Source organism: Salminus brasiliensis, chromosome 8 (assembly GCF_030463535.1).
Source record: "Salminus brasiliensis chromosome 8, fSalBra1.hap2, whole genome shotgun sequence".
NCBI lineage: Eukaryota > Metazoa > Chordata > Actinopteri > Characiformes > Bryconidae > Salminus > Salminus brasiliensis.
The window spans coordinates 5352499-5377153 of NC_132885.1; the positions used below are offsets into that span (position 1 = coordinate 5352499).

Below are 24655 nucleotides of genomic sequence, written 5' to 3' on the forward strand. Positions count from 1 at the left end.
CTGCTCTGCTGTCCAGGGAGGCAGACTTTCTACTAGATTTTGAAACAGTAGAGCTTTAGTGAGGATTGTATTGTATTGGATGGAGCACCAACCATCATTCCAGAGAATACAGTTCCTCCACTGCTCTACAGCTCAAAGCTGGAGGACTTTATACCCCCTCTAGCCCACGCCTGGCATTAGGCAGCATGGTGCCAATAGGTTCATGTTTATCTGCTCCAGAGAGTCCTATTCTATTGCCAGTGCATCTCTACAGGCATTAGATAAGCTGTGTGTATGTGTGTGTGAATTTGCACATCTGTGTCAGCAATGGGTACAACTTAAAGTAGCTGAATGTATTAATTAGAAGAGGTGTCTACAAACATTTGGACATATAGTGTAGCCAACAAACATCTTGGCTGATCAGCTACATTTGAGCTACATCTGGTTTAAGTAGCTCAACTGATGTTTAATGATTTTTAATTACTGTAACACTGGGAATGTCCGCTGTGAGAAGTGATTTATGGCTCTTCTGTTTAGAATAATTTCCTGTCAGATTAAGATGTGTGATGTATTTTTCTGTGTTACAGATGTGTGTCTATCCCAAGCTGGACTATTCTATCCCAGCCCTGAGGACAGTGGAGAGGAGGCTGTCACACCAAAGAGCACAAACACAAACCAGAGAAACTCACAGGTACACAATTACTACTATTACTACTACACTGTATGTCCAAATGTTTGAGGACACCTCTTTTAATGAATGCATTCAGCTACTTTAGAATAGAATAGGACTCTCTGGAGCAGATCAGCACGAACCTAGTGGCACCATTTACATTTACTTTTAAGGCATTTAGCAGAGCGACTTACAAAAGTGCTTCGCTGTTTACCAAAGAAAAACCTCAGCTAGTTTGAATAGACTAATAATTTAAAGATCCTCTAAGTTTAGACTCTACTAAACACAAATCAGTAAGGAGACCACTCTGCTATTCGCCCAAATATTCTCGGAAGAGGTGGGTCTTCAGTCTGGGTTCCACCTCTTTGGTGCAGGACAGAGAAAAGTCTGGACGCTCGTCTTCCGTGGATTTTAAAGGATGGCGGGTCGAGCCGAGCCATTCTTGAAGCTGGAAGGGCTTTTGGTGCGGATCAGCTTTTGACCATCGCCATCAAGTACGGAGGGGCTGGTCCGTTCTGGGCTTTGTAGGCCAAGGTTTTGAATCTGATGCAGGCAGCAGCTACAGGAAGCCAGTGAAGAGATGCTGCCTAATGCCAGGTGTGCGCTAGTAGAGGGGTGTAAAGCCCCCAGCATTGAGAACTGTGTTCTCTAGAAGGATGGATGGTGTTCCATCCAATACTTTTGGGATGAGTTGGGGAGTTGTGGATGAGTGAGGTGGGGTGGTGATCATTATCATCTTAACATCCTGACCTCACTAACGTTCACTCTTGTCCCTGAATGCAGTCAAATCCTCACAGCAATGCTTCTCCAAAATCTAGTAAAAAGGCAGTCTTCCCTGGACAGTAGACCGTTACTCCAACAAAAGCAGATCAACTCTTTGAAGAAAAAAGAATCATCAGGTGTCCCAATACTTCTGTCCATACAGTGTAATACAGTTTTGAAATACTTACAGTTTGAACAAGGAGGTTGTTTAGAGTTATTGGTGTCAGGGTAATGTAATCAGACATTTATGTGAAAAAAGATGGAGATGAACTTCCTGTGGTTTATTTTTTTTACCAGTATCCCGTGCGGAGGCGAAATGGTGAAAGTGTCTACAATATAAACAACATAGTCATCCCTATGTCCCTGGCTGCGTCTACCAAAGTGGAGAAGCCTCAGTATAAGGATATTCTCACTCCCAGGTACAATACACAGTGTTCCTCGTACTGCAGTGAATCTACTTATTTATGAGCAAACTGATAAAAAAAAAGATTGAGACTTTTAACGTTCCATTTACACCATGCTTACTTCATGCTAGTCATACAGTAAATAAATACAGCCAAAAATACAAACACATTTTACCTAGTGCAGTAGAAGCCATCTAATACACCAATCAGACATAACATTAGCACCACCTGCCTTGAGCTGCCACATCAGATCTGGCTGTTAGAGGCATCGACCTGTAAAGGTGTCCTGTGGTACGTGGTCCCAACTCTAACAATAGCAGCAGATCCTTTAAGATACTTGTGGTCAGAACTGACCGCTGTATACCAGAAAAAACGCCTGGTCGTCTAGCCATCGCAGCTTGGTTCTTGTTAGAGTGTCAGATCCTTATTCTTGCCCATGTTTCCTGCTTCAAACACATCACCTCCCAGAAATGATTGTTCGCTTACTGCCTGATATATCCACCCCTTGACAGGAGCCACTGTAGATGAAGATAATCAATGTTTTTCACTTCACCAGTCTAATGTTATGGCTGATCGGTTCATACTGTAATAAAATGACTGATGTAAAATAATCACGATCACACATCAGCCCCTAAATGACTGGTAAAATGACTTCCTCCACAAAGCTTTGTCAGAATTAGTGTACAAAATGCTCATTACTTATTTTTCTGATTCCTGACTGTCTGTCTTCAATCAGTTGGAGGATAGTTGACACTGTTCCACTGGTAAAGAGAGAAGAGGAGGAGGATGAAGATGATTATGAGGTAGGAGCACTGCTTTATATTGATAAACCTGATAGAATAAATGTATTGTTAAGAATGGGTGGTTAGTGATATATACCAGACTGGTCCAGCAGTCCAGACAGTCGTTGGTTCAAATCCCGGTCATGCTGCTAGCCATCGGCAGCCGAGGCCCTGAGAGAGCACAATTGGCCTTGCTCTCTCCAGTGTGGGTAGATAGCGCTCTGCCCCCACATCGTTTCACTGTGGTGCTGGCTGTCAGTGGCGTCTGCAGGCTGGTGGTTTGAAAAATTGAGCGGCTTTACTACTCACAAGTTGGAGGGGGGCATGTGCTAGTCCTGCCTTCCCCATTGCAGACCGGGGTTCGATTCCCTGGCCAGTCAAGCACACCGTACTACACCAGTAAGAGTCCTTGGGCGAGACTCCTAACTCTACCTGTGTTACATGATTCAGATATATCACTCTGGATAAGATAAATGAAAAATAATATATAGAAGGAATTTCTGTTTGCTGAAAATGTAGTCCATTGCTGACAAAGGTGTGCAAATTCACACACACAGCTTGTCTAGTCCCTGTAGAGAAGTACTGCCAATAGAATAGGACTTCCTGGAGCAGATAAACATCAGCCTATTGGCACCATGCTGCCTAATGCTAGACATGGGCTAGTGGATATGATGAATGATGGATGGTGATGCTCCATCCAGTACTTTTGGGACGAGCTGGGGAAACGGGGATAAGGTGGGGTGGTGATCATCGGACATCCTGACCTCACTAACAGTCTTGTTGCTGAATGCAGTCAAATCAGGTCAGTAGATCACTTCTGCTCTTCCAGGTGGAACTGCTGTCAGACGAGGCGTTTTCTCAGAGGCACCAGAGCTATGAAGGCAGAGAGAAGCTTCGCTGGAGCCCTTGGGAGAATGGCAGGAGATACACTTGCAGGCCCAGATCAACTATGTGAGTTTGTGTGTTTGGTGGGATGTGGCTTGTATGCAGGTTTCTCTTATGGCAACCTCATACAGCTAAGGCAGGGACAACTTGTGAGAGGCTTAAAGCTGAGAGAACTGTTAATTACCTGTATGATGATCTTCTTCTCTTTTATGCAGGATTTCCAGCAGCAGCTGCTGTAAGCCTGTATCTGCTAATACCCATGGTTCTGGGCAGTTGTGCTGTGATCAATCATGGACCTGCAGCATGGGGGGAGCTCCTCCTGAGGTCAGCATGGAAGAGAAACAGGTGAGCTTCCCAGTGGTCCTGCTGGAGAGAGGCTGTGATGCTGCTTGATTCAGAGGCAGTCTGTTGAATACAAAGCATTTTACTGTTTTAGCGTTAAGTGTTTTATATAAACAGCCCCCATAAAACATATACAAGCCCCCCAAAAAATGGTCAAAATAAGAAAAAGGCAAATTCAGTCAGTAGAATAATCCACAGTAAGTCAGTGATGCTCAACAGTGTTTTTGTCAACAAGGTAGAGATAAAAAGCTCAACGGTGGAGGTGTAGACAAGTGCACCTACATGTACAACTAAAATACAACTAAGAACTGAAAAGATTAGGAACACATTACTGGAAGTTAGGAACATATAGTACACACACTATATGGGCAAAAGTGTTGGGACACCTGCTCATTTATTCTTTCATCTGAAATTAAAAGTGTTAAAAGGTAAAGGTAAAGGTGCACGTATTTGTCACTGTACACTGTACAGCGAAATGTGTCCTCCGCATTTAACCCATCTGTGGTAGTGAACACATACACACACACACACACACACTAGTGAACTAGGGGCAGTGAGTACACACTCACCCAGAGCGGTGGGCAACCAACTCCAGCGCCCGGGGAGCAGAGAAGGTAAAGGGCCTTGCTCAAGGGCCCAACAGTGGCAGCTTGCCGAGCCCAGGAATCGTTAAATTAAGAAATAATTTAAATAGAGTTTACCCTGCTGTTGCCAGAGTAAATGTCTCTACTGTCCAGGGAAGGTTTTTTACCTTTTTTTGAAACATTTCTGTGAGGATTTGATTGCATTGATTGCAACAAGAGCATTAGTGAGGTCAGGATGTTATATGATCACCACCCCTCCTCCACCATTCCTAACTCCAGTATTGGATGGAGCAGAATCTATCATGTCAGAGAACACAGTTCCACTGCTCCAGAGTGGCTTTCAATTAGGGTGCTTTCACGCCTACCTTGTTTGGTAGGGACAGTGGTGAGGAAAGGGTTGTGGGTTCGATACCTGGACTCGGCAAGCTGCCACTGTTGGGCCCTTGAGCAAGGCCCTTCACTCTCTCTCTGCTCCCTGGGTGCTGGAATTGCCTGCCCACCTCTCTGGGTGTGTGTGTACTCACTGCCCCTAGTTCACTTGTGTGTGTGTGTGTGTGTGTGTGTGTGCGTGTTACAGATGGGTCAAATGCAGAAGACACGCTGTACATAGTAAATACTGACAAATGACAAATACTTACACCTTTACTTTTTTGGTCTGGACCTTCAAACTGTTCAGTTTAGTCAGTTTTTGGGATGGTTCTCACCTTCGGACCAATTCCAGAAAAAGCTTCTGTCACCTATTAAACCATATAAGAAGAAAAAGGAAAGGAAAGAAGTGAAAATGAGCAGCAGGAGAACATGGGGACGTATTACTGTAATATCAGCAGTTTAGTGAAACCAAATTAATCTGTTCATTCAGTTTTTCCAGGAAAGCAAACTCGCTGAATTGACAACACACTGACGTCAGACACACAGTCTCCTACAAACCAATCAATGTCAAGTATAGGGAGACCCAGCCTACGTTGCTGACAATGCAGAAATCAAAGTATATCATCATGTCTAACCAGAACTAACTGGATCAAATGTAAACAATATAACAAAAACATAAACCTTGGTTCAGACTTTAGTCCAGATATTCAAGTCTAAAAAAACCTAAATGTGGAGAAATGATGGATTAAAAATATGGTCACCATCTGTTACGTCTGCCTGAGATTGAGGTGAAGTTACTCAGCAACTAATTGATTCCTTTTATGACTGTAACACCTTCAAACAACCCACTCATACTCCAGTCTAGCGTTCTGCCATCCGTCTGGGTCTGGGTTTATCACACACACACACACACACTCACACACTCACACACACACTCATACACCTGTGGCCTCTGCAATGTCAGATCTATTTATGTCCGCTAGAATGAGCTCCTTTATCTTGGCTGTGCAGTTGTAAAGGTTGCTCTAGCTGAAAGGTGACAGCTCCAGTTCACATCTCCTTCTGACACACACACACACACACACACACACATCACCGCTTTTACGGAGGTCGGCCGACTCTGTGTTTCTGTTCAAACTATTTTATCACTAATGATGAAACAAATATTCATTATTAAAGACAAAATTCAAAAACAATATTTAACTTAAATGTTTTGTGTGGTCTGAAACATCATTTAATTAAATCTGACATTTCTGAGCACAGAAACAGCCATTATGACATGACATCAGCCATGTTTGACACACAGACTCTTAAAGCTGCTCATTGCAAGCCAAACAGCCACAGCATTTTTAAAAACAGGAAACTGTATTGTCAGAAGGATGCTCTCCCACCCAGGAAAACTTTTCATGTGGTCAGGAGGTCAAAACATCTGAAAACATATTCAGTAAGTAATGACCTGCAGGTCTATCAGCATTACCAGTCCTGGGAGCCAGCCAGTAGCATTTAGCTGCACAGTTTAGACACAAATTTATTGTATTTGCTAAATAAAACAAACCTTAACAGCAGAATGACATGCTATTTTTATACCTTTTATAATTTTATTTGTAATTGATGTTAAAGTAAAGTTTTTCCATATTTTTGACTGTTGGGGTTGTGCAGAGCTGTGATGGGAATGGTGCATGCAAATGTTGTAAAGGCTGTGTTCACACATCAGGTAAAAGTGGCCCAAATCTGATCTCTTTACGTCGTATTCGACACAAATGCATGTCTGAATTCATGTGTCTTTTACATCAATCACATAACAACAAAGAAATGGCCCAACACGGCCACAGGACGGCGCTGCTGCAGCATCAAAGGGAAAAAAATTAAAAGGGAACTTCAAAGAAGCCCAAAGACCAAAGAAGTGGGAGTGGCCAAATAACTTCTCCCTTTTAAAGCAACCAACACATTCTCTGTGATTAGCCCAGCTTTCAGCCACCAGAACTCCCTGATGACTCCTGTGATGCTCCTGCAAAGATTAAACTTCTCCAAGTCACATTAAAAGTAGCAGATATGGTGAGAAAATGGGATTTGGGCCACTTCACCGACTGTGTGAACGACTAATCGATAACAGGATCCGTCGCCCTTGATTTTTCATTGTTGATGCTGTAATTTCCACAATCAGCACATCATTGTCATAAACCAGGGGCTCAATTGATTTTATCAAACATCACATGTGACCTCCATTGCGGGCCTTAGTGTGTGCCATGTGGACCAACAGCAGGGCTAGTTGGGTCAGTTATTATATGCAGATCAGACTTTCATCACATTATTTAATCGCCAGGGTATTTTCATATATTGTACAACGTGTACCATAAAATCTAGCCAATCACAGAAATTCAGTACTAATACTAGTACCTTTATGACCCAGATTTTCATTTGTTGTTTTGTGTCGTCTGTGTTCCTGTAGCCCCAGCTGCCATGGGAAAAGCGTGCATTCCCTTTGACTAGGGAGGAAGAGGAAGCTCTGAGATGTGAGGAAGGTGTCAGTAAACCAGCGGATGCACTCTGGTCAGAAAAAGAGGCAGCAGAGTTGAGTTTCTCGGACAGAAGCTGTGAGAACAGCCTTTCTTCCTTCTGCTGTGCTGCCACCACTCCCCCTGCTGGACACATGGGGAAGTAGACACAGCCTGCTGAGAACCACTGGAAGGCGCTGACGCTTCAACACTGAGCGGTAGAGCTTTTTCTGTCTATACAAAGTCAAAGTCAAGTCGAAGTGAATGGGAAATAGAGATGGGCGATATGGAAACATTTTATATCACAATATTTATTTATTAATTATTTTGTAATCAAGATATTTTTTTCACAAAACGACAAACAACAAGGGGATAGGGGGCAACAGACAGAAAATCACACATAAGAGACATGGACAGTAACAATGACCATAGGTACAACATCACAAAATTAAATAAGGGATGAAATATCCATATTCAACATGTGCCTTGCAGGAAATCTGAAAAACCTAACACAAACAAATGCCATGTTTCAACAGTCATGTGCTTAGCATGGTTAAGTCGCACAGCCGTACATTCAGGTTTTGCTATGTTAAGTAAATTAACAGCCCAGAACGATCCCAAGTGAAGTCCAGGGGTAATCCAGTTTTATTTGCTGGTCTTTTTAGTTGCAGTAAATCCAGAAAACAGTAGTTTACTCTGTAGAACCTTTAACCCTATATTGGAGTTGTCATTCAGGAGGCACAAACATGGCTCAGAATGATATTCAATTTCCAGTAAATCAGACAACACTGAATTTACAATAGATTTTTAACCGAGGGACATTCCCATGTCCATATGTAAAAATGTATCAGGAGCGGTTTTAGGACATATATGACAATAATTGGTAGTTTAAAGCTTCATTTTAAATCTTCTATAGGGTGTCAGGTATGCTCTATGAATAACCTTGAAATAATTTTAAGGTTGAAAGTTGAAAATTTTTTGGATGCTCTGTTAAGATTAGACCAAATAGTTCCTCATTCCAGAGTATAATTTAATATATATATATATATATTAAATTATACTCTGGAATGTGTGTATATATATATATATATATATATATATATATATATATATATATATATATATATATATATACACAATATTTCTCACAATATTTTGTCATGTATTCCAAATGCACCAACAGTGTAAATACTCTCCCATAGTACCGTGATTTTTACTCAAAATATACTTATTGAAATAAATAAGACTGATTACACTTTTTGTAATAAAACGTGCAGAAAACCTGTGCTCTTTAAGCACTGACGATATTCACAATACACTCATAAAAGCATATTGTGAGCCACAATAACAAAATTATTACATTATGATAAAATATTGTCATATTGCCCAGCTCTAAAGGGAAATTTCCAGAAATATCTGCATTATGGAGACAGAGTTTCAATACATACAGTGAGTCCAAGAAGTATTTGATCCCTTGCTGATTTTCTTCGTTGGCCCACTAATAAAGACATGATCATTCTATACTTTTAATGGTAGATGTATTCTTACATGGAGAGACAGAATATTAAAAAGAAAATCCAGAAAATAAATCTAAGGAATATATATTAATTGATTTGTATTTCATGGAGTGAAATAAGTATTTGATCCCTTAGTATTCATTAGCAGTTCTGGCTTTTACAGACCAGTTAGACACTCCCAATCAACTTGTTACCTGACCTGAAGCCACCTGTTCTCACTAATCACTTGTGTGAAAAACACCTGTCCACAGAATCAGACAGATCACACAGATTTCAAGTCTCCAACATGGGTAAAACCAAAGAGCTGTCACAGGACCTCAGAGTCAGAATTGTTGACCTTCACAAAGCTGGAATGGGCTACAAAAAGATTAGTAAGGTGTTGGATGTGAAAGTAACAACTATTGGTGCAATTATCAGAAAGTTTAAAGAGTATAACATGACAATCAACAGACCTCGGCCCGGTGCTCCAAAGAAGATTTCGCCTCGTGGGGTGGCAATGATGCTGAGAACAGTCAGAAATCGTCCTGCAACCACTCGGCAGGAGTTAGCAAATGACCTGAAGGCAGCTGGGACCACAGTTTGCAAGGAAACAATTGGCAACACTTTGCGCAACAATGGATTCACATCCTGCAGTGCCCGAAAGGTACCCCTGCTGAAGAGAGCACATGTGGAGGCGCGCCTCAAGTATGCCAATGATCATTTGAAAGATGAACCAAGTTATTGGGAGAAGGTTTTGTGGTCAGACGAGACCAAAATTGAACTTTTTGGCCTCAACTCCACCCGCCATGTGTGGAGGAAGAAAAATGCTGCCTATGACCCCAAGAACACTGTGCCCACCGTCAAGCATGGAGGTGGAAGCATAATGTTTTGGGGGTGTTTCTCTGCCAAGGGTACAGGGCTACTTCACCGCATCACTGGGAAGATGGATGGAGCCATGTACCGCACAATCCTGAGGGACAACCTCCTCCCCTCTGCCAGGGATCTGAAAATGGGCCGTGGTTGGGTCTTCCAACATGATAACGACCCTAAACATACAGCAAAGGCAACAAAGGATTGGCTCAAGAAAAATCACATTAAGGTCATGGAGTGGCCCAGCCAGTCGCCAGACCTCAATCCGATCGAAAATCTATGGAGGGAGCTGAAGGTCAGAGTTGCCAACGACAGCCCACCAACCTTCATGATTTAGAGAGGATCTGCAAAGAAGAGTGGGCCAAAATTCCCCCTGGTGTGTGTGCTAAACTTGTGGTTAACTACAACAAACGTCTCACCGCTGTGCTTGCAAACAAAGGCTTTGCCACTAAGTATTGAGTGTGTTTGGCAAGAGGGATCAAATACTTATTTTCCTCATTGAAATACAAATTAATTAAAATATATTCTTTAAAATTATATTCTGGATTTTTGTCTTGATATTCTGTCTCTCCATGTTAGAATATATCTACCATTAAAAGTGCAGAAGGATAGTGTCTTTATTAGTGGGCAAACAAAGAAAATCAGCAAGGGATCAAATACTTCTTGGACTCACTGTACATAATATTTAATTTAATAGGGAGCTTGTGCCCCGTTGCAGGAGTAGCAACCTTTACATTAGATGTTAAACCAAACAATAGGCGATGCAGCACACCCTGCCAAAGCTGTTAAATATTAAGATCTTCTCCCTCTCTGTATTTCAGTTATCCGTTCTACCTTAAATAGTGCAGCGATCATGTTCCCTCTGATTGGCTGATCTAATTCCGTGTCTCAAACCACAAATTATACCGTACCTACCTACTCAGTTACAGCGTTGCTCTGTTTTAGACTGGCGGAGTCTGTGTCTAGTGTACTTTTTGCGATGGTTTGGGATGCGCGAAATCTCCAGCATTTAGCTTTCATTTGGTTTCATATTTAATTTGTAATCAATTACTAAAGTAACGAATACAATATAGAAAAGGCACTTCAGGTATGTTGGCTAATATGTTTTAAAAAGACGTTTAGCCCAGATTTGAAACGTTTGCAGTGGCAGAGAGATCTCCGATAAGAACCTGTTTACAGGTCCGGATAGTATCTGGACCTACTGTAACCGGATTCCTGGTCGAAAATGACAGGAACAGCAGATTATCGCCCAGCTTTAGTTTGAAATGTTGGTTTTGTAACACTGTTAATAAGAATTTGGCTGATGTTTAGTGTCCTGTGTGTGTAAATGGTGCATGCACTCTGCTCCGGTCTTCTAAGCTCGGACTGTTTGTCCTTTCTGTTCATACAGGCAGCAGCTCACCTGTGCGCCACTGCAGGACCAGCTGCTCAAGGAGACATCACACTAAAAAATCTGGATAATCTTGAAGGGTTTTTACTGTGTGATTACTCTGGCACAGGTATTTTACATGGTTATATAGAGTGAACTCTAGTGTAAGTTCTAAGAGCAGGATCTCTGAACAGAACTGTTAGTATTTATATATTACTACTGAATAGCTTGTTTTAATGAAATCTATTTATTTTTTTATAAATCCTTATAAATCTACAGTGTGATTTTATGATTTTACCCAGCCATAGTCTTGGTATCAGTTTATGATTCAGTTGTAATGGACAGAAACACATGCTGATTTGTGGTTCCTGCTGTTGGACAGCACAGTGTCTTCAGGCGTGTGAAGTTACGGCTTAATAAATCTAGAAATGTTAGACCTTTTAAGGAGAGCCTGGCTTTTTATTTTTAGAGAGTACTGCTTTCCAGACTAGTTAAACTGCAAGTAGCCCAGCTGCCCATTCTGCATGCCTAGCAGTGATGGTGTGTTTGTTTGGTTCTCATAAGCTCAGAGGAGTCTAAGGATATTTGGCCTCGCTCTCTCTCTGTGTGGACAGGAAGGTCCTTCTTCTGGATGGCCCACTCAGCACGATGCTAGTCAACAAAGGTGTCTCTTAGCTGACCCAACAGAATTGGCAATTAGTGTTTTCCTCCAAGCACCATCATCTGATAAAGATGTGGTGGTGCTTCATGTGACATGTTGAAGGCGATGTTGGTGTTAAAAGCAGGAAAAATGGGCAAGAGTAAGAATCTGAGACACTTTGACAAGAACCAAACTGTGATGTTCTAGACGAGTGACTGGGTCAAAACATCTCCAAAATATCAGGCAGGTCTTGTGGGGTGTTCCTGGTGTGCAGTGGTCAGAAAAGTGGTCAAAAGTGCTCCAAGAAAGGACAACTAGTGAACCGGATGAAAGGATTATGGGCATCTATTGCTCATTGATGTTCATGGAGGCCCCACCAACCTCACAACAGGACCTGAAATATCTGCTGCTAATGTCTTGATGATGGACGTCCATGGAAGTCTTGTGGAGTCCATGCCTCAACGGGAAAGAGTGTGTAATACTTATATTGGCCACAAGATGGCTCTGCTGGGTCACACATGGAGGAGAGCAAAGCGTCTGTAGGGCTTATCTCCAGCTTCTCACTTTGAAGAGCATGGCCTCATATTTTCATTTCCCCAGTTTCACTGGTTCACATTTCACATTTTATTGGCCAAGTACTTCTTCAGTTCTTCAGTTTGCTGACGATGTGATTGACTGTGAGGTCAGTGAGGACGATGTGAGGACTGCAATATCTCACAATAAATACACTAAATGGACAAAAGTATTGGGACACCTGCTTGTTAATTGTTTCTTCCCCTCTCCCCTCTAGCCCACGCCTGGCATTAGGCAGCATGGTGCCAATAGGTTCATGTTTATCTGGCATCACTATTGCGCTGACTGCCACCCTCACCCAGCATCGCTACCATAGCATTAGCATCACTATCACAGCGTTAGCATCAGTATCACTGCTGTAGCATCATTACTGAACCGGCTGTGATTTTTGTGCACACAGATGTTGGATGGTGTCTCACTCAGCCTACGTGCACATCTAGCTGACAGAGCTTCGGCGCTTCTTACAACCACACCCCCTTACACATTAGCAAGAGACGACAAAGCCAGTCCTGTGACTGATGAAGGTTGCGGAGACAATTCAGTACTCGCTGGACGTTGGTAGGGACATGTCCCTAAAGTCCCTACCTAATTCTACGCGCTTGCCAAGTCCACACAACCCAAACACTCCCATTACTCACAGGGAAGGCCTGTCTCTACGGACAAACGTGGCGCTGATGTTCCACCTCAGCAGAAACACTGCGGTGGAGACAGGCGTCCTTCATCAGAACAGGGTTCAGCTCTCCAAACTTGGACGAGGAGAAGTGGAGCCATGAGATGGAGAACAGCAAGCTGTACATCCCTCTGTGTTTAAAAGGAGCAGCGTAAAAAAACCCTTGAAGGGTGAAACCTTGAGAGGAACCAAGACCCAAAAGAGGAACTCATCCTCTTCTGATTTATTTACACATTGTGGTGATATTAAAAATGAAATGTGACGGGGTGGTAAATTTCGTCTTTTTGAAATATCATTGTCTAGAAGAGGCAGTTTGAGTGGGTGACTGGCTGAGGCTGAGGTTGGGTCTCCTCGCTTGACATACTACAGAAGCCACACTGTAGCATTGATGTGTGTGTGTCAAAGTCCATCGCTATAGCATATCGCCTCGACAACACTACCGAGGCATTAGCAGCATGCCGACCGCCAGCATCGCTACCACCATCGTTACCACCATCAGCCTGGTTCTGAAGCTCCTTTAAGTGCTTTGAGCAGAGGTGTGGATATCCTTGCAGTTCTGATCCAGCTCCTGAACATCTGCCAGCCTCCCAGTCTGAGAAACACCCCTCCACACATCACCCACTCTGTTACCCAGAAAATCCACTTGTGTGTTTTGCTCTTGAAGACACCCACTCTTTAAATAGCTCGGGCCGACCACACAGAGCCGAGATGCTGTTTAATCGCCTCTGTTGTTTTTCGCTGAACACTGCTGCTGAAAGCAGGGCCTGCTCACGCTCCCGGCCTGTAGAGACCTACTGGAACAATGCTTCACAGTCAACCTGACATCAGAGTAGAGCTTTTAAACCTTGTTGTCGTATGTATTTGTTCAGATTAAGCTCAATTTATCATATCATATCATTCAGAAGACAAAATCCTGGTTCCTCCGCAGCCTTTTATCAAACTACTGCCCACCTCTAAACCCACAGGTGGGGATAATTACATAGCATGTCCTCCCTTCTCTTCCAGTGCTCCTGCACAACCAGGGCTTTGCCCCCTTATCAATGGCAGAAAACACACACACACACACAGACTGACTGTAACAGGGAGAAGTCCGGGTCGGGGCACTGCGAAACCCATAGAGTCATATTAGTGTAAAATCCTGTAGTATTACTCTACCACCTCAGCCCACATGCTGCTCCACCTTCAGGTCAAGCTTCTGGAGCTCTCAGCTTGTCCAGAAATGCACTGAAAAGTGTGTCCTACAGTGGTGACTTATTAATCATTAAAAAGAAAACGAAAAACGTCATGTAATAACATGTTGTTTATTTCGTAATTATGACATAACATCTCATAATAACGCGAAATCATATTGTTTATTGTTTTTATTAACATACTTTATTGAATTACTTAAGCAGCACTATGTGAGAAGTGGTATTTCGTGCTCCTGGGCTCCCCCTACAGTCAGGAAGTATAGTTTGTGCTTTGAGCTACCGCTAAAGGACGCGCTGTACATGTGCATTTCTGGACAAGCTGAGAGAAGCTCCAGAAGCTTGATCTGAAGGTAGAGCAGCATGTGGGCTGTGGAGGCGGTAGAGTAATACTACAGGACTTTACACTAATATGACTCTATGGGTTCTGCAGCGTTACACAGCAGCAGTTCTGGAGAGAGGTTCTCCTCCTGCAGCTCCACCACCAAACCTCCATAGTGCAGCAGCAGCAGCAGCAGCAGCGTTCCAGCCCGGAGTGGGAATGGTCCTGTTCACACCTGGTGTTAATTTGCGTCTCAGGTGATCCGATCACAAATGACAGCCAGAACGCATAGCCCTTCACACCTGTCTAGTAGCACTATGAATGTATGGGTATCTATGGAAACTTTTGGATATTTTGGAGGACCATTGCTGTGAGGATTTGATTGCATTCAGCAGCAGTAAGAGCATTAATGAGGTCAGGATGTTAGGTGATGATCACCACCCCACCTCATCATCCCAGACTCCCTAACTCATCCCAAAAGTATTGGATGGAGCACCAACCGCAGTGTTGCTTTAGGCTACACAGCAGTAACCGAAATTGGGTTGGTTACTATAGATACGAAGTCCAAGTGGGGGTGAAGTAGAGGCAGCTCTCCCGCCCCACCCAGCCCTCCTCTGTACTGGTACAGGCCCTGCATCTCCCAGAGTGCTGAAGAGGAAACGACCTGGACTCACACTCTGGCACGGCTGTGTGTGTGTGTGTGTGTGTGTGTGTGTGTGTGTGTGTGTGTGTAGCAACATGTTCTAAGTGGCTGGCACTTGAATCAAGATGGTGCATTAGACCTGTCATTCCTGTCTCTCAGAGCAGTCGGGGTTGGGTGATGGCAGCTGGTACCAGGTAGACAGACAGGTGGCGAGACAACACACACACTCTCTCTCTCTCTCTCACACACTCACACACACACACACACACACACACACACACAGAGGCAAACTTCTTCCGGACACTCTCACTGCTGATGATGACAAGTGGTTTGTTAGAGGTAACACCCTGCAGCTGCAGCAGCTGCATGCACACATACTTTCTCACACACATACACACACACACTCACACACACACACACACTCACATACACACACACACTCACACACACACACACACTCACACACACACATTCCATCTCCAGAGTGTGGAAGAATGCCAGTCGAGTTTCTGTAGCAGTGTAAGTAGTGAGTAATGGATCCAGAGTGACCTCATCAGCTCACTGGTAAACACATGTCTAATTAGGCCTTCAAAAGTTTGGGCACACCCTGAGTACTGTGCACAAATCAGAGACCCCTCATTCCAATCCAATCCAATCCAGTTTTTACTACTTTATGGCCATTATTATTATATGACAAAAGTATTTGGACACCCGCTCGTTCACTGTTTCTCCTGAATTCAAGGCTATTAAAAAGAGCTGATCCTGCTTTTGTTGGAGTAACTGTCTCTACTGTCCAGCGAAGAAGACTTACTACTAGATTGTGAAGGAGCACTGCTGTGAGGATTTGATTGCATTTGGCGACAGTAAGAGCATTAATAAGGTCAGGATGTTGGATGATGATCACCACCCCACCTCATCATCCCAACATCCTAACTCACCTCAAAAGTACTGGATGGAGCTCCACCCTCATCCATCATTCCAGAGAACACAGTTCTTCCACTGCTCCACAGCTCCTCAATGCTGGGGGGCTTTATATACCCCTCTACTAGCCCACGCCTGGCATTATTAGGCAGCATGGTGCCAACAGGTTCATGATGTTGATCTGCTCCAGAGAGTCCTATTCTATTGGCAATACTTCTCTGTGTAAATGTGCAATGTGTCTGCAATGCGTGCAGCTTAAAGAAGCTAAATGCGTTCATTAGAAGTTAGGGTGTCCACAAACATTTGGACATGTAGTGTACTTAGGGAATAATTTAGTCATAAATGATCATCATCAGTGATCATTGCTGAGTGCAATCAAATACTCACAGCAATGCTCCAAAGCCTTCTTCTTCCCTGGACAGTAGAGACAGTTACTCCAACAAAAGCAGTGAATGAGCACGTGTCCCAATACTTTTGTCCAGAGAGTGTAGCACAGGCTGAGGATGGATGAAGGCAACACCATGGGCGCCCCTTCTAGGTTCAATACGGTAGGAGGGCAGAAAGGCGGAGTTACAGCACCAGATCCCGCCCCCTGGGCGTGGTTCTGAGGTCGTGTCTCCCCGCCCCCGTGTCCCTGCGCTGAGAGGCAGTCTGCAGGAGTGAGCGCACCGAGCAGGTAAGAGCCAGGATTTCACATTTCCAGCAGAAACACGAAAAGGCGTAAAACACGGGCGAGGTGCGCAGACTGGGAGGGGCACTGGTGCGGGGGGATTGCGGTGGTGTGGCTCGACATTCTGGGGTTTTCCTCCTCACTAATCCACGCATGTAAAGCTGTAAGTGTGCCGGTTAATCCCTGCAGGACGCATTGTTCCTCTGTGTGCTACTGGTTCTCTGTCTAACCAGGATAATTGCACTGTGCTCTGGGGAACAGCTCCTACACCCAGTTTATCCCACTGCAGACTGGTTTAACTGGGAATATCAGACAGTCTGGAGGGTTTAGTGAATGCACCATTGCAGGGTGGCTTTTTGGTGATGTGTTTGGGTAACAGTGCTATTTTATAAAGGCTGAGTATATATATATATATATATATATAAATAACCTGGGTTAACTGTTGCAACTCCTTTTTAATGGGCTTGTTGCAAAGCTGGCTAGATGTGTGTGTGTGTGTGTGTGTCTGCACAATGTGTGTGAGAGAGAGAGAGAGAGAGAGAGAGATCTGCATCAATGATGCTGTAACATTGACCACAGTTTCTCATTATTCCTATGCAAATTTAGCCTTTTCTGCCCATATTGAAATTTATTCTGACCCTCAACAATTTAACCCCCAAGTTTTCTTCTCTCCCCTTTAATCTCGTTTAACTTCACTTGTTTCCATCAACTGTTCCTCACAAAACCTGAAGATTATCTCAATATTCCTTCTACAACCTTTTATTTTTGCACTATATAAAGCAGCAGAAGCGCCCCTGCTGCTGCCCTGAATTGAGCGCGTCGCTTTGGCGCCCTCTGGTGGACGCGCTCTTTAAACTCTCCTCGTTATTTCTGCCAGTAATTTTCTGCATATTTAATTCCTTTCAGACCACACACACACAAACACATACACCCATACACCCTGACCATGTTCCCTCAAGGCTTTACCACTGTTTAGTGTCACTAAAGCCCGTTACGCTGTGCTGTTTACGCCTCTAACCCACCCAGAAAAATGTCAGCGCATCAGCTTGGAATAGGATCCAGCGTTTTGCAGTTTAATGGGAATGAGAATGGGCTGTGTCCTTTTTGTCTGCAGTCCAGCAAGCCTCCCCTGCCCTCTCATACACAGCACAGTGCCTATGTAATGCTGGTTGAAGCCGATAATGTTCCAGTTGCAGGTTCTTCACAAATTGCTGGCAGCATGAAGGGAAACAAGGGGAAGAGCCCAATGCAGCACTCTGCCTGCCTGAGATGACTGATGTCTGCGCAGTTCCCATGTTGTAAGCGCCAAAGCATGAACTCCAGCGTCTTATCACGGATGCCTCTGTTGTTTCGTTGACGTCTCTAAACCTAGTCTTGTCAGATAAAGGGCTTGTTGTCTGTGTGGCAGTGCTTTCATCCAGCAGGTGGATGGGGGTGAGAGACACATCAGGGATGAGGGGGAAAAGCAGCAGTAGCCCCCATCACACACGGGTTGGATGGTTTTAGTGGTCTACCAGCATGACCAACCTGCTAGATAACCAGTATGACCAAGCTGGTTAACCATCATGACCAGCATGGTCATGCAGGTCAAGCAGCATGGTTGTGATGGTCATGCTGGTCAACCATCATGAGCATGAATGAGCAGCCTCGGTGGTTGACCAGCATGACTGGTACTTGACCTGTATGAGTATCATGTTGGTCAACCATCCTGACCGAGGTGGTCCACCAGCATGACCAGCATGGTCATAATTGTTATCCATCATGGTCGTGATGGACCTAATCATGAGCAGATTAGGTGGTTGACCAGCATGATCATAATGAATAACCCTTATGACCAAGCTGGTTGACCAGCATATCGATCAAACTTGACCAACAGCACATTCTGACCACTGACAGTCAAACATCAGTCAAATCTGTCTAATGCTGATCCTTTCTTAAGCAATGAACTGTGAGACCACCGTGATTCTGATGTCACTTTGAGTCATTTCACACTGACTGTACTGAAATGACATCAGAATCATGACGCTATCGCAGATAATTGATTAAGAAGAGATCTAGTGTCCTATTAAAGTCATATTTCTTCATAAATCTAATTTATAATTTCTATATTTTATAAATCCTAAAGGTTCAGAATCAGCAGATTTGAATGAAAAATAAATAAATGAAATCAAATATTGATATCTGATCAAGACCCCCATATCGGTGCATCCCTAATGGTTTGTAGAAATGAAATTCTGTCTGCTTACTTGAATGAACATCTAACAGCCTATTGGATGTATTTATTATCTACATGTAATTTTCATACATTTATTCATAATTAAACCACCCTCGTCATGCAGGTCAAACAACTTGGTCAGGATAGTTAATCCTGATAGCTATCATGACCAAGCTGGTTGACCATCCTGACCAAGGTTATTAATCAGTGTGGTCATGGTGTTCGTGCTGGGCAAACACCTTGATCATGACGGTTAACCAGCTTAGTGAAGATGGTCATGTTGGTCAAACACCTTGGCCATGCTGGTTATCCACCATGGTCGGGGTTTGCCCAGTCAAGCTGAACTAGTCATCATGATCGTCATGCTGGTCAAACACCTTGGTCATAAGGGTTATGGTCATGATTGTCAACTACCTCAGTCATGATGGTTAACCAACTTGGTGATGATGGTCATGCTGGTGAAACTACCTGGTCATGATGGTTAACCACCACGGTCATGATGGTCATGCTGGTAGACTGGTATGGCCAGCTTAACCAAACTAGTCAAGCTCACTGCATACCATGTATTGTCAACCAGCTTGGTCATGATGATAAAACAGCTTGGCCATGCTGGTTAACCACCATGGTCATGATGGCCATGCTGGTCGACCAGTCAAGCTGGTTAATCATCATGATCGTCATGCTGGTCAAACACCATGGTCATGATTGTCAACTACCCTGGTCATGATGGTTAACCAACTTAGTGATGATGGTCATTGTGGGTGAAACACCTTCATGACCAAGGTCGTTGACAATCATGACCGTGGTCATTCTGGTTAAACTTCCTGGTCATGATGGTCATGGTTGGTCCATGACCAACTTAACCAAACTGGTGAAGCTCACTGCGTACCACGTATTCTCCATACGACTGATGATCATGACCATCATGACCAAGGTGGTTGACCAACATGATCATGATGGTCATGATTGCCAACCACCTTGGTCATGATAGTAAAACAGCTTGGTTATGCTGGTTAATCATTATGATCGTCATGCTGGATCAAACACCATGGTCATGAGGGTTATGGTCATGATTGTCAACTACCCTGGTCATAATGGTTAACCAACAAAGTGATGATGGTCATGCTGGTGAAACACATGGCCATGGTCGTGTTGGTCTATGACCAACAAGCTCACTGCGTACAACGTATTCTCCATAAGACTGTGCATATCGAACCATGACATCTGTACTATGACAGTTCGGTCCGAATATACATACCTTTACAGCCCTAACCTGAACCAATTACAGCACGAGGGCTACGGAACGCACAGTTCTCCAGCTCCTCTTCAGCGACGACTGCGACTGCACCGATATTTAAATGCGCATCTTCTATTTGTCCTTTTCTCCTGCGGATGTTCCTCTCAGACGAGCTTGGAGTGCATCCCTGCATGGCGATCTATCGAGCGAAGTGGTTCCGTTGGAAAATCTGTTAGAAAAAAGGCTCTTAAGTCTCAGCGTAGAACATTGAGGTTCTCGTATACGCGTGTTGGAGCAATCCTCCATTTTAGGAGAGCGAGGTTAGAAGCCCTGCAGTGTCCACCGAAGCTGGAGCTGCCGCAGCCGAGATGGAGAGGCAGAGCGAGATTGAGAGAGAAAAGATGATTGAGTGCAGTTCAGGTACTCAGAGCCTAATCAGATTCCCATGCCGTCCTGTTGTGGCCATTGATTTGCGCTGGCTGTAAACAGGCTGTAGACGCTGCCGCTGTATATTCATCTGCTGCATCGCTAATGAAAAGGTAGTGAGTCATGGAGCCTGAAGCGGCCTGTGCAGGCCTGGATCGATGGGGTCGAGGCCTCTTTTATACACATATACATTCTCTCTCTCTCTCTGCATGGCATGAGTGATGCAGAAAGTCTTGCTTTCTCATTTGGCTGCCCATGTCAGCAGGTCGGAGCGTTCCCACAGGCTGTGGGTGAGCCTGCAGAGCAGGAACGTCTCGGAGGCAGCGCTGCTTCTAGTGTTCCGATGCCTGGCCTATTTTTTCACTTTTGCAGGGACAAAAAAATTTGGTGGGCAAGTATTAAACAGCTAGCGAATACATTTGACTGTCAGAACATCCAAATCAGCATCCAGTTATCCAAGTAACGCTGTAGACTACACTCTTTAAAAAAAAAAAAAAAAGGGTTTCTCAAGGGTTCTTGAAGAGCCGTGACCGTTTTTGAGCCTTTTGGATGCTTAAATGATTCTTTGCTTGGTTAAGGCCTTTTTTACATTGATGGAAACATTGCAAATCTTTTGTAGATGCTTCTTTATAGCATTAAAATGGCTTGCACTGTTGCTCCGAGTCATTGTTTTCAGCCATGCTGGTCATTGGTAGGGTGCTCCTTTGGAAATTTTGGTTATTATTAATGTTCTTTTTAATTCTCCCCAGTTTAGTCTCATCTCACACAATGCTACCAGTGCTTGGAGGGGGAAGGCTAGCATGTGCTTCCTCTGAGTCATATGAAATGCCTCCACAAGTCAACATGCTAAAGAAGAGAGCAGTAACCTTTCCAATTCTGTTGCCAATAAACAGTCACTCGTACTGGATAACGTTGTGCTAAGAGCTGATGGGAGGAGGGACATCCTACCCCATCCTATCCACCATATGTGAAAGGCCAGATGTGCTCACTTGGGCTCCTGAGACAAGTGACATTGTATACGTCCACTGTAGCCCACCGTTCCACAGTGCAACCACTGTTTGTATGAGCCTTTTCAAATCTGGACCTTGAATCCAGGTTCCAGGTTCCTGAATTTGGAACCCTCGGTAGGTGTGACACTAAGTGGCAAGACATTAACTGTTCTCTTGATGTCCAGCGAGAACAAAATCCCGGACTGGAAACTGGATTGAAGGTCGTATAGATGGGCGGATGGGTAGAAGGTGCGACCAAGCAGTATAGTATGTAGGTAGGTAGTATGCAGGTAGTATGTAGTGAGCAAAGCCGGTATTCCTGTGTAGAGCTGGGCCTGGCCTGTTATATGATCACAGAGCTCCTGGAGAACACTTCCAACAACAGCATCCAAGAACATGGACTGGGCTTGGATGTGTTCGATGGTGATATTTAACTTCTAAACTGGAGAACTGGAGAACTGGTGAGCTGTGATGACACCGGGTCATGTATTTGCAGAGTGATCAACTGCCAAAGAGCTTTTATTATGGGAAACACTGTAAAGTACCTAGTTGTACCCTTCAAATGCATCAAATGCGTCTCCAGTGAGTTGGACTGAACTCTGATTGGTGTGTTGGATGGAATATGCAAATGGTGTTGTCCCAGGTGGGGTTTTGGTTGTGAGAGATGGGTGCGTTTACACTGCTGTAACATGTGGTTCAAATGTGGCTTAGATCAGACCACCTCCTGAAGTGGTTCGAGTGATCAGATTTGCATCTTCCAGATATAGTAATCCTGGTACTCAAGATGCTTGTAGTGACCAGGTGTAAACCAGTGGTGAAAACCAGCTCTTCATGGTTCTGATGTCCATAAACCTTCCTGTTCCTGCTGAAGCTAGTGTAGCTGCTGCAGATAAAGTAGAGGTAGTAGAGTGGAACATGCCATAGAAGAGCCACTTTTGGTTCCATAAAGAACCAGGTTTGTAGAAGAGATGATGTGATTGTGAAGAACCTTAAAATTGGAGAACTTTTATGCTTCTAATAGGTTCTTCACACTCATATTATCTCAATTATAAAAGTGGTTCTTCCATAGCATTGCATTGGTTCTTCCAAAAGCACAATTTTTAACCAGAACTGTCAATCAGTACCAGAAGTGGCCCCATAAAGGTGCATCCAGTTGCATTCAGAAGACCACTGAAAGTGTCTGGACTTCAGAACCTGTCCTAAAGCGGGTTCCTACACTTGAGAAACCTATAGGTCGGCTCTGGAGTGATGTCAGTTGTCGTAAGAGTGTGTTAGGCTGAGCAGTGGCAGCACAGCTTAGCGTGTGGTCTTTCATGTCCCACTGCCATGGCCTGAGGTTTCTCTAATCACCGGGATGGAGGCTTGCAGCCATTGCTACTGCTAAGATTAGAATGTAAACCCAACCTGCAGTGCTGTTCACCCTGGCAGGCAGTGAAGCAGTGTTTCCAAACAGTGCAGTACTTTAATATCTCACTAGAAAACGGATCCTGTGTGTCCAAAAGTTTGTGGACACCTGTGCGTACAGCACATCTTCTGAAATGAAGAGTATTGACTGAGAGTTTGTGCTTCCTTAGCTGCACTGACAGCCTAGGAAGGCTTTACACTGGATGTTGGAACATTTTGCTATGAGGATTTGATTGCATTCATGATGCTGGATGATTAGTTCTGGCACTCCAACTCATCCCAGGGGCACTGGATGGAGCTGGATGGAGAGGTTGCAGTTCTACTGCTCCACAGCCAAATGCTAGGGGGGCTTTGGGGGGATGTTTTTTTTTAGCTGATGTTTGGTATTGGGCATGGTGTCTTTAGTCTTGTGCTATCGGGGATTCTTCTCTTCTATCTAACTTACTTCTATCTCTTCTATTTTTTTACTGAAAAAGTAATAGTGTAGATCAAGCCGAGGTGTCCCCAGACTTTTGACAAGCTGTGTACTTTGTTGGCTGGAATCTGGCTGTAGCTTCCCGAATGCAGGCTCTGGTGTCAGTGTTGTATACATTCTTCTGCAAATGTTCAGGCTCTTGGTCCCGCTTTTATCTTCATGCAGTCCTCCTGCAGTGGAAGTATGTCCACACGGAGCAGGAAGTAGGGTAATGATGAGGCCTGTTTGGCTGTGTTAGCAGTTTTGTGTGTGTGTGTTTTGTGGCCTGAAGGGGCTCAGACTAGGGAACCCTTTAAAGGAGGGGGTCATTTGCACGAGCACAGAGAGGCCGACCACAAAAAACAATGACCTCAGTGTTCTCCCAGTTTGCTCCTGAAAACGGGTCAGCTCACAACCAGCAAAGCAGCGCAAGCACCCAACACCATCATAATGCTCACTTCACCACAGATGGAGATTCAGTTGACTAGCCTAGCATCTTATTAATGGTTAAACTCTTCACAGTGCCAAACTGCCTTTTTCAGCCTGTAGTCGGCCTCAGTGTTCAGGATAGCCCACTACTATTGGGGGTCCTCTAGTGACTATAGAAAACATGGACAGTGCAACGTCTCTCAGAAGTGAAGTGGCCACAGGTCTAGCGCCTCTGCTGGCTGGTTGCAGTGTGATGCGTAGCTCAGCCCATCCTCATATGTTTCAGTGACAAAACAGGTCGTTTCCATCTGATTTTCTGTTTTTAACCTCTTACTGTTCTCTATCGTAAGAAGGCGAGTCTTCGTCTGTCAACAAAGTGATTGACAGACAGCCTTTGGCAGGAAGCGAACGGTCGTCTGCGGGAACTGCATGACGCCTTTTCTAAATATCTGAGTTGTAAGGGAACTGTTGAACTGTCCACTTACCGGACAAACTGGGAATCCAGGGGGGAGGATCCGCTTGACCTCTGCGCTGGAAGCTCAGTGAAGGCGGTCTGAGACACTGAGGCTTGGTCTGGGAGAAGAGGGCGGGTCTACTAAATGAGTAGGCGAGTTTGGCTCCACCTCTGGCATCTACTGCTCAGACTCCAGCTGTGTCCAAAGCCTAGGGTGCAGATACCACGTTTCTCGGTCGCTACGTCATAGAAGGCTTTTTTAAAGTAAAGGACTCTTCGTATTCAGCCTAGAAACGCAGCCGGCATTCAGAGTAGAGCTGGGCAATATGACGATATTGTATCGTATCGTGACAATCATTTATTATGGTGATAACAATAAGCTTTTCTAAGCATATGGAGGAGACTGTTAGTGCT

At 44.2% G+C, this 24655-nt stretch overlaps 2 protein-coding genes across 11 annotated transcripts in view; both read left to right on the forward strand.

Moving 5' to 3' along the window:
* The window catches only part of kansl1l (KAT8 regulatory NSL complex subunit 1-like), a 38660-nt gene extending 27218 nt beyond the window's left edge, over positions 1-11442 (forward strand). The window contains exons 11-17 of the mRNA XM_072684997.1: positions 567-670; positions 1709-1830; positions 2552-2618; positions 3427-3548; positions 3698-3827; positions 7227-7490; positions 11029-11442. Coding sequence (XP_072541098.1) covers positions 567-670; positions 1709-1830; positions 2552-2618; positions 3427-3548; positions 3698-3827; positions 7227-7439 — 758 coding nt within the window. The 3' untranslated portion in view covers positions 7440-7490; positions 11029-11442. The remainder of the gene's footprint in view (positions 1-566; positions 671-1708; positions 1831-2551; positions 2619-3426; positions 3549-3697; positions 3828-7226; positions 7491-11028) is intronic.
* A 5165-nt stretch (positions 11443-16607) lies between these two features.
* map2 (microtubule-associated protein 2) overlaps positions 16608-24655 on the forward strand; it is a 182557-nt gene continuing 174509 nt past the window's right edge. For all 10 annotated transcript variants that reach the window (XM_072685422.1, XM_072685427.1, XM_072685426.1 and 7 more), the window contains exon 1: positions 16608-16639. The gene's annotated coding sequence lies outside the window, so the exon portion shown is untranslated. The remainder of the gene's footprint in view (positions 16640-24655) is intronic.